This window comes from Tauraco erythrolophus, chromosome Z (assembly GCF_009769465.1).
Source record: "Tauraco erythrolophus isolate bTauEry1 chromosome Z, bTauEry1.pri, whole genome shotgun sequence".
Taxonomy (NCBI): domain Eukaryota; kingdom Metazoa; phylum Chordata; class Aves; order Musophagiformes; family Musophagidae; genus Tauraco; species Tauraco erythrolophus.
Genome location: NC_141496.1, coordinates 82,543,680 through 82,556,511, shown reverse-complemented (window position 1 = coordinate 82,556,511; position 12,832 = coordinate 82,543,680). Strand labels below are relative to the sequence as shown.

The 12,832-nt window shown below is 40.8% G+C and overlaps 1 protein-coding gene across 6 annotated transcripts in view; it reads left to right on the top strand.

Annotated features, from left to right (window-relative positions):
- The window catches only part of TRPM3 (transient receptor potential cation channel subfamily M member 3), a 446,851-nt gene extending 436,104 nt beyond the window's left edge, over window positions 1–10,747 (top strand). For all 6 annotated transcript variants that reach the window (XM_086629266.1, XM_086629272.1, XM_086629270.1 and 3 more), the window contains 2 exons: window positions 804–936; window positions 9,298–10,747. In XM_086629266.1, coding sequence (XP_086485392.1) covers window positions 804–936; window positions 9,298–10,747 — 1,583 coding nt within the window. The remainder of the gene's footprint in view (window positions 1–803; window positions 937–9,297) is intronic.
- The last annotated feature ends 2,085 nt before the right edge of the window (window positions 10,748–12,832 follow it).

Below are 12,832 nucleotides of genomic sequence, written 5' to 3'. Positions count from 1 at the left end.
TTTTTTTTTCCCTAGATAAGCTGAGAGATGGTGAGAAGTAATTATTTTGTAGACACATGTTATCTCCTTGACACGGATTCAGACTGGAGGAGTGGTTTCTCCAGACACTTTAATATGAACTCCCATCAGCATGATGGAAAACCTGTCAGGTTATTTTGATAACGCTTTCCTCTTCTCTATCTAGTTCTTCAGAGTAGAAGATCTCCAACTCCCTCATTGCATATGCCACAGGCAGAGAGCTAAGGGATGTACTTCTCTTCCCAACACTAGCCCATGCCACAGCCCCCTTCTCTGTAAGGAGGGAGCTGGAGCCATGTGCTGGCCTTGGAGATGCAAGTGCAAGCAGACTGCTCTCCTCCCACTCACATCACACGGTCTGCCACAGCCCTTGCTGCTGCCTGCAGACATCTGCTCTTGCCATGCCAAATAGACCCTCTCTACCCTCAGACTACTTTCCTAGCAGTCTGCTAATTTGATTATATTTGTATTAGGTTACAGGTGGGCTTTGGTTCCCATCATCTCTCCAGGACCTGACCAGCAGCTGTGTTTAGATCTTATGCAATCAAAACACATTCATGCTTGCTGGGCATTTGCCTGCTTAAGTGTTTCTGTCTCCAGAATCATATATAATTGAAGTCACTAATTTGGTAATTAGCTGCATCTATGTGCTTTCATACCAAAATGTCAGATAAATTTGAAGCCTGCTTTTGAAAGTTTAGTCTGTGAATTGCACAATAAGAAGAATGTTGTTGATTTCATTTGTTAATCTTTGCAAAATTCACAATTCTCCATTGTTTCCACAGAACTTTTCATAACTGAGGATGAACTGAAAAAAGTCCATGATTTCGAAGAGCAGTGCATAGAAGAATATTTCAGAGAAAAGGATGACAGATTCAATTCCTCCAATGATGAAAGAATCCGTGTCACATCAGAAAGGTGCGCTTTTTTTGCTCGTTCTCTCATAAGTTGATCTGGAGATCTGTTTCTGTTGCAATTCTCACCCTTCCTTTCTTTTTCTTGAAAAGGAAACATTTGAGGTATTTTTTAATAAGTCTTAACTAAAAAGCAGAGTGATAAAAGGTGGTGAATTTCTCTTCTCTTTTTTTCTTTTTTGTTAAAGCAAATGTTCCTCAAAGTTTTGAAAACGTGAATCTTTTAAACAATTGTATTAGAACACAACTAACGTAGTGAGAAACACAAACTATTCTTGCATTTCAGTTCTTAAAGCAGAACTTTAGAGCACAGAAGAGACAATCAGAACAGAGCAGCAGAGTAAATGAGAGTTCCTCAGTGAAAACTACATCTTTAGCACTAACCTGGTAGCCTTTCAGCTGAAGAGTGAGCCTTGTTTCAGGGTTGCCTTGCTAGGTAAGCTAGCTTCATTGAAAGCAACAGAGATCTTCCCATTAATTTAGAAGGAACTAGACATTTCACCTACAGCAATTAAATGCACAGAGGACAAAGGTAGTATGCTAATTTAGTGGAAGTTGCCAGTCTTCAAATTCATCAGTCCTAAAAATTCATAAATCTGTTCGTCTGCTCTGGTGCTTATGTGCTTTCATCACACAGCAGCTGAGCAACAGAGTTAAATTTTTAAGGACAGAGTTTGTTGTTTGATTTACAGCACTGTTACTAAAAAAATATTTTAGGCCAATATCCTGTCAGAAATTCATAAAACTTATGAACCACTGAATGCTCTATTCCCTGAATATTACACTTCAACCTGAATAACAGAGGTCAGGTGAGCTGTCATCATAATCAATTACACAGACAGAATGCTTGTCTCCTTATACATAAGCTTCTAGCACTGCCCCTGATGCCCCCTACAGCTATGCCTAAAATCTGTTTTCTGTAGGAAAGGAAATATATTTTTAATGTGGTTTTGAAATAAATCTATCTCCGAGCAGGATTAGAAGATATAATATCCTTTAATCACCTGCCTTACTAAAAACAGCACTCTTAAAACATATTTTAGAAGAGGATATTAGAGGGGAAGTATGGTAAGGCATGGAGTGGCTTCCTTATGGAATGGCCTCATGGTCAAAGAATAGCCAAGTAATCCAGCTCTACTTGGTCTGGAAGAGACAAATGAGGAATTAAATGATAGAGGTCTATACAATTATGAGTGCAAGGAGAGGGTGAGTAGAAAACAATTGTTAGCTGTCTTAGAACAAGATATAGGTGAGCAAAAGATTAATCTATCAGGAGCTCAAAATAAGCAAAAAATAGATTATTTTTTCATGCAGTAAGTAGTGGAACAGAGTAAATTATTGAAAGTTGATGAGGTCTAAAAGAAGGTGATGATGTCATCTAAAAGTCTACATGGGTTCAAATGGAGACTAGACAAGCTCATGGAAGAGAAGTCCAGTAAGGACTGCTAAATACATAGAGATCATATTGAGACCATGAAGTTTCTGAGCAGAAAATGTTTAGAGACTGGAGAATATAAGGGGGAAGAATTACATATGCATTGAAGTAAGATAGTGGGCTAAATTGATCTGTGGTCCAATTGAGTACCTTTTTTTCTTGTGTTTTGTTAGTCCAGTAGCAGAGAACTAACCTGAAAATCACAGACGCAGGTTCAAACCTCTGGGCATAGCTTTCCTTTTGGTGGCCAAGGAAAGGAGAGGTATGTTTGAATTCTGTAAATAAGAAGTAATCCAGCTGGGACCTCCCCTAAATTAGGCAAGTGCTCCTGGTCCTTGCAAATGAATACATAACAGTCTGCCTTTGCACTCTGTGCTGGCCCTGTTTTATAGGAAAAGAGCCCTTATCTCTATTTGAATGAATGGCTTGAAGCACTTCATTCCAGAAGAGAGTTCATGATTATGAATCCTAAATTAAAACAAGCACCTAAGCCCTGCAGAGAAATAGTTCTTTAAAAATCCATTTACCTTGGCCTATAGCGTGATGTGGAAAGCAACATGCCTCAGCTCTGTAAGGGAGACACGGGTAGCCACCCTGTGGGGTACAGAGGCCACTCCTGGACCCAAGCACACTACTAGGACTTGCAGCAATGAAATCACAGGTGAATGCAGTTGCCATCTCATAATAGCTCTCCTCTCCTTGCCAAACCAACTGCAATGCTCTACCAAACAAGGCAAGTCCAAATACTTTGAAGATCTGAAAAAGACTTTAAAGATGTTTGAGGAATCAAGGCTATCTAAGTATCTTAAATAACAAACATTTTAAAAACTGGATGCCCAGGTCTGTCACTTTGCGTGCAATTATGGCCAAGGAATTATCCCTTGAAGTGTTCTTAATCTAAAACACTAAGGTTATTTTTTCTAACTTGTCTAACATTCACGCCTTTAAAATCCTGATTTGCACTTTGTAGTTTCTATATAGAGATGTATTTCTACAATTAACAAGATGTAAAGCAAACAGAGAATATGCAAGACTACACAGTTTCTCTCCGATGTCCAGTCATTAGCCTGTAGTAGTAAACACAGCACAATACCTAGATTATAGCCATGAGATATCAGCTTAATCATCTGTCCAATTAACTCAGCTTTATGTGGTGTAAAATTGAACCAGAGAGCCCTGCAACTGTGAGTGAAGTTCCCCCTGAAGACCTTCCATTTGTAGGGAGCTGAAGATAGTTAGGCTTAAGGAGAAGGAAGGGTTGGGATAAGCCTTGTGTGACATACCTGTGCCTGGACCTGGACTGCTCACTGTCTTCCCTCTCCTCCACTCATCTGTGATATGCTCACCTCTTGCTTGAGCAGCTTCTACTTGCAGCTGGATTTATCAGAGTGCCCCAGGTCCTGCTTCGAGGAAGAACAGCTGCACACCGTAGGTGCAAAGCCCAGTATGCCTGGAAGAGGGAGAAGAGGGCTAGCACTGGAAGGGAAACAGGAGATGGGAACGGAGTCTTGCTTTGAGGCTCAGCCAAGGTGGGTCCCAGAGGCAGGTTAGGAGCTCAGGAAAACAAAAGAACAAGGGATCCTGTTACTTGCTGCATTGACTTCGGTGTAGATGAACCATTTCAGCTAAGCAATCAGTGGCTGCGCTGGGTCAGGACCACAGCGTCTTGCCTGACTCATCTACAAGATGCAGTTTATACTCTTACCTTGGAGTAGTCCACCCTGGCATCCTATGGGGCGTATCTTGGTTCAGCAGCCACCTTACTTCTCTTGTAACAAAGAACACCACAGAGGTGTCCAGATTTGGTGTCACCACGCAGAATCTCTCCTTTACCTGATCCTTTCACGTTCAGAAATTGTGAAACGACATTTGATATTTGTCATTCCCTGACCCTACGTACTAAGCAACTTGGAGGAGTAGCTCACTGGCTAGTAGCTCACGCAGGCACATGGAAGTGGCAGCAGGTTAGTGACACACATCAGAGGAAGTGATTGACTAAGCAGAAAAATACAAAGCAGTACAAAGCTGTAAGGTGTTTCCCTTAACTACGTTTGTCAGGTTAGGGAAATCTTGGTGAATCTCCTGGAGACCTGCGAGGAAAGCAAAGTTGTACAAATTCATTTCATTGCTGCAGAAGAATCAGAACTTTACCTGGAGAGCCTTCCTTTGTAGTCACTATGAAACTTTCAGTGGCACATCTTGACCACCACAGAGACATGTGCAATACAACCAAAAAAGACTGCATGATTTTTCTCGATCTGGCATAAAGCCACTAAAACAATCTGTTCGGCAGGCATTTTTTCCATATGGACAGGCCTTCAACTCTTTCAAACCCAATGCAAAACCTCTTGTTGATTCCAAAAGGACTGGGGTCACATCCTAATGGTATTCAAAAAGTACATAAGCTGGTTGGAGTAGATATTATGTCATCTTTGGCACTATATGGTGTCCGTTACTACAGCACCTTAACACTTTATAGACTGCAGTGCAATTACACTAACGGCATCCTTAGAATCATAGAATCATGGAATAGTTTGGGTTAGAAAAGACCCTAAAGATCATCTAGTTCCAATTACCCTGCCACAGGCAGGGACAACTTCTACTACATCAGGTTGCTCAAAGCCTCATCCATCCTGGCCTTGAACACTTCCAAGGATGGGGCATCCACAACTCCTCTGGTAGTTCCTTCCATGTGAACAAAGACATAGTTATTAACTTCATTTCAGAGACAGCAGGCTGAAGTGCACAGAAATACGTGTGGGTTGGTAAAAGGGCTGCTACTGAGCCATCCAGATCCAGCCACACATACAGAGTAGCTTTAAGAAAGACGTATGAATCTGGCAACATCTCTCTGTGTTCACAAAGAATAAAGTGGTTTTAGGTTCCAGATGGGAGCACAGCCAGGACAACCAAATGTCCTTAGCCTGCAGAAACCACTGCACTTGGGAAAATTGTCTGGCCACTTGCATCAGCAATGCTTTACTAAAAGATGTCAGACCAAGTACCCATAGCCTGTTATGGGCTTGGGAACTGCAGTCTATGTTTTATTTAAATAAAACCATTCTACTGTCTCCTATAACAAGCAGGGTGGATATCCCTGTAAGCAACTTCTAGCATCTACAGTCTTTGCAGCAGTTGAAAAGGATTTTGAAAACATAAATGATGCTTTAAAAATGGGCATAGGTCCACAAAGGGACTTGTGAACCTAATTCTAGCATTTAGTTAAGAAGCCTACTTCTGAAGAGTGCCTTACTCCCATCAAATCATGACTTCAATTAAATTATTGATGACCTGATGTGCAAAGGTTAAAATAAATATAACCAAAATGAATGCCAGCAAAAGCCATCATCTCCCAAACCATAATTAAGAAGGCTCGTCACAGGTAATAGAAAATCTTTGCGGTGTTCCCAGTTCCAACCTTTTATTTTTCTCCTGGTTAACGAATATTGTCCTCAGATAGTCCATGTTTGTTTCACTATTAGAAATTTTTGACCTTCAGGAGAACACACCTGACGCACATTTTACGTGTAGCCTCCTCTTCTTGTGTTCTCATTCCCATCTGTTAGGATGGCTTGGCACCGTCTCATACGTTGGATAAATCTTGCTGTAAGAAAAAGCACAGGTGCAATGGAGGCATCATACATGGATATTGTGAGATTTGCCAAAAGGTTTATACTGTCACAAATACACATGGGAAAAAAAAAAAAAAAAACCAAACCAAACAAAACTTGGGCATTCTTATTTTGAAAGAAAGAAGTGTTGTAACTGAAAGAGTGTTTTAATTCAAAACTGTTCCTGAAGGAAATAAGGAAATACAGCTCTAACTGCCTACTCATTGAGTGCAAGATCATCCAACAATATGATAAAATAGAAAATTTCACTTATTAAAACATTTAAGGACCAGATTATAACTGTTTTCCTCCGAACATATCTTCTCCTGTCCACAGTGTTGGCCTGATGTGATTTTATCATGTTTCTAGTAGGATTATTCACAGAGCATGGTGCTGTTCTGTGTGATGAATGACTGCAGAACTGAACAAATTAATATAAGAGAACAAATCAAATTAACATAAGAGAATATCACTAATTAAAAGGATAAATATTTGATAAAAAATCTGGGAGTGGCCATATGCAATACATGTAACAAAGGGTGACTAAATTAAGCTAATAGATTTGGAGGAGATCATCATCACTCAAGCTTTCTTTTTGTGAATAAAATTATATAGTCAGGGCCTATCCAGTGTAAATACATGTATGTACTTCTCAGGTATCTACGCATATCTCGGGTTGCCTCTGGTTTCTGAACCCAGACTGCACTATCCTTATATTGTTCAGTTTCTATATAAATTTCCCACTACTATCAATGCAATCATATCTGTAATGGCTTTCGCAGCAACTGAAAGACCGTGTAACTCAAAAGTCTCTCTTCATCCTGGCCAGCAATGTCACCAGTCTTGCACTCTGTGTCTGTCGCAGTAGCTAATAGATCATGTTCAGGGAAGGCAGGACAAATGTATGAACAGGTACCAGCAAGGTATGACTCTAGGTGCTTCTTGGGATGCATTGGTTGTGTTCAGCAGCATTGCATAGCCCTCACGTGAATGCAGGATGCAAAACTTATCTCACTGTGGACATATTCCAGATACAAATATGTAATTGGCTGTGTTTGCATTAACAATTATTTCACTTGTGTACATCTCTCAAAGCAAGGGAAAAAAAAGCCAAAAACAACAAAGCAACGACAAAAAAAAAAAAAATCCACTTAGCTTCACAGAATGTTATAAATTCATTCCAGTTCTTGGGTAACCATTGTTGGAGAGAATGTTTTTGTTGGTCATATTCTGAGCATTTTCATGTAAAATGCGGGAAGTTTCTCAAATTATTCCATATGTCTGACAGTGCTAAAATTGTGATGTTTTATCTGTTCATCATCTTGGAGCAGTTGTTACAAAATCTGAATGTGTGATGAGGCACTTAATTATTAGCTGATAAATATTTCACAAGTATAATTGTTTTTATAAAATAGCAGTTCAGGTAACTAATAACATGAGGGAAAATTCAGATGCTTCCCATATGAACTGCTCTCTCATTATGGAATTATATCCTGTGCTGGTAGTAACATTAACCTGTTTTGTTGGAGAATTTCATAGAACTAGAGGTAGACTGGTGCCTAAATGGTAACAAGATGAGATTCTTTGAAACTACTGGTTCATTTCTTAGCAGTGATTACTTGGTCATTCACCTACTGAAGTCTGATGACAGCAATACAGTTGCTGCTTCACATTTGATTTGCTGTGCTTGTGCTTTCAAAACTCACGATCTTCAACAGAAAAAGACCATATTTCACAGGAATGTGAGACTTGCTGTAAGGAATGGTGTCACACTCCTCCCTCTCCTCTCTTGTGCAGATGGGTTGCTGTTGCTCATCACCACGAGGCAGTCAGACCTCAGTGTTTCACCAGCTGAAGTTCTGTGCATTAATTAACAAGGCGTTAACGCTGACCAGTGCTCACTCGTTGCTAAAATCTGCTTTCCTTCTGGGCAAGTAAGAGTGTTTATGGTGTTGCCAGTTCCAGGTCACTCGTCCTGTTGGAAATTCCACTAGCAGTAGCAGAAGATGATATTTATCTCATTGGAAATCCTGGCTGTGATTGACCACATTTGAACATGAATTGCAGAGAATAAGAGGCTTCTGAAGAGAAATGTGTAGAAATCCTGCCATTTGGTATTTGTCACTTCTCAGTTCATTTTTCAGTGTCTACAGGAATGGGGAAAACCAGACTTGTAGCCTTAAAAATTAGACAAATATAACTATGTTAATGTGCGGCTTTTAATACTTCTTTGGCAGATAATGGAGGTCCCTGGTCTACCCTAGGGCCTACAACCAGAGAAAATAATTATGAGAAGAAATTTCATATGTGCTAAAGGCAATTTCATTGTGTAAAATTAGAGGACTCCGTATAAATCCTTCAGTAGAGAAGTTTTAGAAGCCAGAAAACTGACATGGTTTACAGCCATTGGCTTAAATTAGTGCACAATTCTCCTTGAAGTTGCAAACACTTTAAAATGAGACAGATAACAGTGTAGAACAGATATACTGAAATTTAAATTAGGATCACACATTTAATTACTACCTATTAATACTTTAATCTACATTTTTATTTATATATTATAATAGGTAGCTATTAAATAACTTTAAAATCCGTCATTTCAACCCCAAAACACACTCCCCAAAACACAATCACAGTTGTGGAGCAATCTTAGTGTGTGTACCCTATTGTAGACTGTATTCGGTTTGATAGGTGTTCTCCTCCCTGCAGTTTTCATGAATACTTTATTTGATATTACTTACATTCAATACAATAGCTAATTTATATATATATATATCTGAGCTAAAAATTAATCAGAGAACAAAGAAACTGTCTCCTTAGGTCCACACAGCACTAGCTGATGTAAATCTGGGGTGAACACTGGAAAAAAAAAAAATGGAATGTTACCCACCTTCATTACTTCATTTCGTTCTGCAGTTAACTGCGGTGGTCCTGCCTGTGGCACAACTGAGGACAACATCATGTGGCGTGTGCTCTAAGTGTTATTCACTCGTAACAACCTAATTAGAAGTTTTGGCAGCACAGACGCAGCAAATTCTAGTAACATTTCTGTAATAACCCCTGTTCCTGGGATAGGGCACACCCAAAACCCCCTCTACATTGCGTAGCAGACGTCTCTGGTTTAATGCACTGGAGCAGTTTCTGGAGTGAGTGGTATTTGTTTGCTGAACCTTTTCTAGCAGAGTTTTGAAGCAGATGAGGCGGTGTAGATTGACTTTGAATTTTAAGACCTATTTGTTCCTGTTGGATTTGGTGACCTATTAGCTGAACATCACTGCTTTGTTGAAATTAACCTGTTTAATTCTTCCCTTTTTTTAAGGGTAGAGAACATGGCCATGCGACTGGAAGAAGTAAATGAGCGAGAGCACTGCATGAAGGCTTCTCTGCAGACCGTTGACATCAGGCTTGCTCAGCTGGAAGATATGATGGGACGAATGGTGACCGCCTTAGAAAAACTGACTGGCATAGAGAGAGGTGAGACGACCAAGATACGATCCAGGACCTCATCTGACTGTACTGATGCAGCCTACATTGTGAGGCAGAGTAGCTTCAATAGTCAGGAGGGAAACACCTATAAGCTTCAAGAGAGCATAGATCCCACAGGAGAGGAGTCCATGTCCCCAACGTCTCCTACAATCACGCCTCGCATGCGAAGCCACTCTTTCTATGCAACAAATATAAAGGACAAGTGTGGGTTGGAAAAATTCGAAAGCATTTTTAAGGAAAGATCTCCAAGCCTGCATCGGGCTATCAGTTCGCACTCAATAGCAAAAGAAGGAAAGGTTCCCTTAGCCCCTACCAGCACTTTGTCAATTGCCCCAGACTCCAGAAGGCCTTCATCTTGTATAGACATCTACGTTTCTGCCATGGATGAGATGCATTCTGACACAGAGCCTCTCGACAGCTCCATAAATATCCTTGGTACCGGCGATGCAGCTCTGCAGGCTCACATAGCCTCTTCCATTTTAGCTAACAGTGCGTACATTAGCAGTACACCTGGCGAAAAAATTTCTGGCAGGAGTCTTGATTATGAGGAAACCTCTGGAATAGAAACAAGAGCATTTTCTTCAGACTATTCACAAATCACAGATTGCCAAATCCCCTGGGATTCAGACCCTCCTTTGTATCACACTTTAGAGCGATCTAAAAGCAGTCGTTATCTGGCTACTACTCCATTTATTCTGGAGGAAACGCCGATTGTGAAGTCTCACAGTTTCATGTTCTCTCCATCTCGAAGCTACTTCAGCAGCCTTGGTGTCCCGGTCAAAACAGCAGAGTACACAAGTATTACAGACTGCATAGACACGAGGTGTGTGAGTGCTCCCCAGGCCATCGCAGAGAGGGCCAGTTTCCCTGGAAGTCTCGGGGGCAAAGTGGAGGACTTGGGATGCTGCCACCCAGAGAGAGAAGCTGAACTAAGCCACCCGAGCTCTGATCATGAGGATATTGAGGCCAAAGACAAGAAGGGGATCCCCTTATCTCCTCAAGACGGCAATGCTACAAGAACTCTGGCCAACAGCATCCCACTTCCAAAAATAGAGCGGGCCAACAGCTACTCTGCAGAGGAGTCCAACATGTTGTATGCACAACACACACGGAAGAGCTACTCTATCAGCGACAAACTTGACAGACAACGAAATGCAACAGGCCTGCGAAACCCTTTCCAGAGGAGTAAGTCCTCCAGGCCAGAGAGCAGAGGGGACAATCTGTCCATGAGGAGACTGTCAAGAACGGGAGCCTTCCGCAGCTTTGAAAGCAAGCACAGCTAGGCCTAGTCAAAGCTTACTGGCAGTCTATGGGTCATCTGCTCTCCAGTCCATTTTTCTTAGCAGAATTAGAAAAAAAAACAAAACAAACAAACTCACATCACCCTGTGTCAACTCCAGTTGGCATTAGCCACTGGCCAAGGGAGCACGTTGTCAGTCTCAGCATCGCCCACTGAGTTACTGCATCTTGACCCGGTTGACATTTGCACTTAAGGAAAAAGGGAGGGATGAAAGCTTTACAAAGACTTCAGTAAACAACAGGAATAACAAGCCCCCTTTAAGAAGTCACAAGAAATAAATAAGTAGGTTCCGAAATCTGCCTTTTATTAGAAGGCATCCTAAGATCTGTGATCATTATTCAAGTTTTCAGGATGCAGGAATTAACTGGCAAAAAGAGATGTACAAATTAGAAGTTCTAAACTTCAATCACAACTTCTTTTCCATCTGTTTCACCGTCGTGATGACTGATGAAAAGCACTTGTTATTTCTGTAGCAACTGGCAGCGAACAAACCTGAAGTCTCTCAAACCCCTTGCGTCCCATACTTGTGGAAATGAAGAAAGATGAACAAGATAACAACCATAACATTCACTTGTCTCTTTTTGTATCAACTTCTAGTGCCACAAAAAGTTTATATTTTCAAGAGCAGAAAGGGAAATGAAATGCCTTTTGTATTGCAACTTAAACGGAGGAAGAATTTATGTTAAAATATCAGGTGATTTCCTGTATGAAACAGGCATTCTAGATTCTAGCACAGCTGAGCAAGCTCAGGATGAATGTAATTAAGTGGAATAGTATATATTTATTTTTTTACCACATTTGTCATCAATATGTTGTCTCACTAAATTTGTGATTGAACAGTAAGAACAGGGTGATTAGAGCAGAGCACAGTGATATTGTCAGGTTCTCACTGCTCCTTTTAATTGAGCATACAAATTGGGGAGATTTATCCATGAGGTTGCTACCAGGCTCTTCTTGCTGTTCCATTTGAGCTGCCGATTTTCACATCATTCTCTCACCTAAAAATATACACCTTTGTTTTTTTTTTTCATGAGGATGTGGCCGTATTTGAACATTTCAAAGTATAAAAGATTTATCAAGCAGTATGAATCCAGATTAATGCAATTAGACTCAAGTTGCTTAAGGGAAAATGTTCTTGGCAGAGGACTGGAAAACACTAAAAAGTGCATATGCTTTTAAGGTAAGTTAAAGAACCAAAGTGAAACTGCACATGTCTGTCAACAGCGAAAGCCATCAGTTGTGACTAGGTTTCCACCGTTCAGCAGCGTATCACACAACTTGCATTTTAGCAGGAGAAAGTATATCTGAACGGTAGCGCAGTCATGGGTTTTGGTTGAAGACAGTTGTAACTTCACTGACCCCACCCATGTTCCAAAGGTCCACGATGTCAACCAGAGTTTCAGATTTCTCATGAGAAGATACCACAGTGGTCACAGGTGGAAGGGTATGCAGAAGATAGGAAAAGGGTGGAGAAGCGTAAACTGCAACTGGATCAAAATTTCACATCCTTTATGAAGCACAACTTTTAAACTTGTAAAGAGTTGAAGCTAGTGCTATTAAAAGTTAAAACATCTCTACAATGACCAACATCTGTGTAGAACCAGCTCCTTTTTGTTACTAAAAATGAACACATGTGAGCGGGGTACATACTTCCCATTGTTTAAATGGGAATTATCTTCCAAATCTCTAAGGCAGCTTTGAAAATGCAGGCTGACGTTCTCTCACTGGGATGTCACCCTGGAAGACTCTGAGCACCGTATGAGAGCTAAGTCCGAAAGGCAACAAATCCAGACATAAAAATAACCATCAGCCTCAAGAAAAGAGGCAAAGAAGGTGAAAACACTTAGGTACCGAGTCACTACGTTGGAAAGTTTAGGAAATAAAAGAAATGCAGCATGGGGACTTTGAGCACAATGTGTTTCATACTTCCTGCACCAACGTGTTCCTTGCGTTCTTCTATTCGATCAGGCTTTCAGTGAGCTGAACTCCACCAAGACACCGCGTTTATGCAATTGCCTTGCAGCCCATGTGCAGCGTTACAGTCACATGGCAACACCGAGAAAGGTCA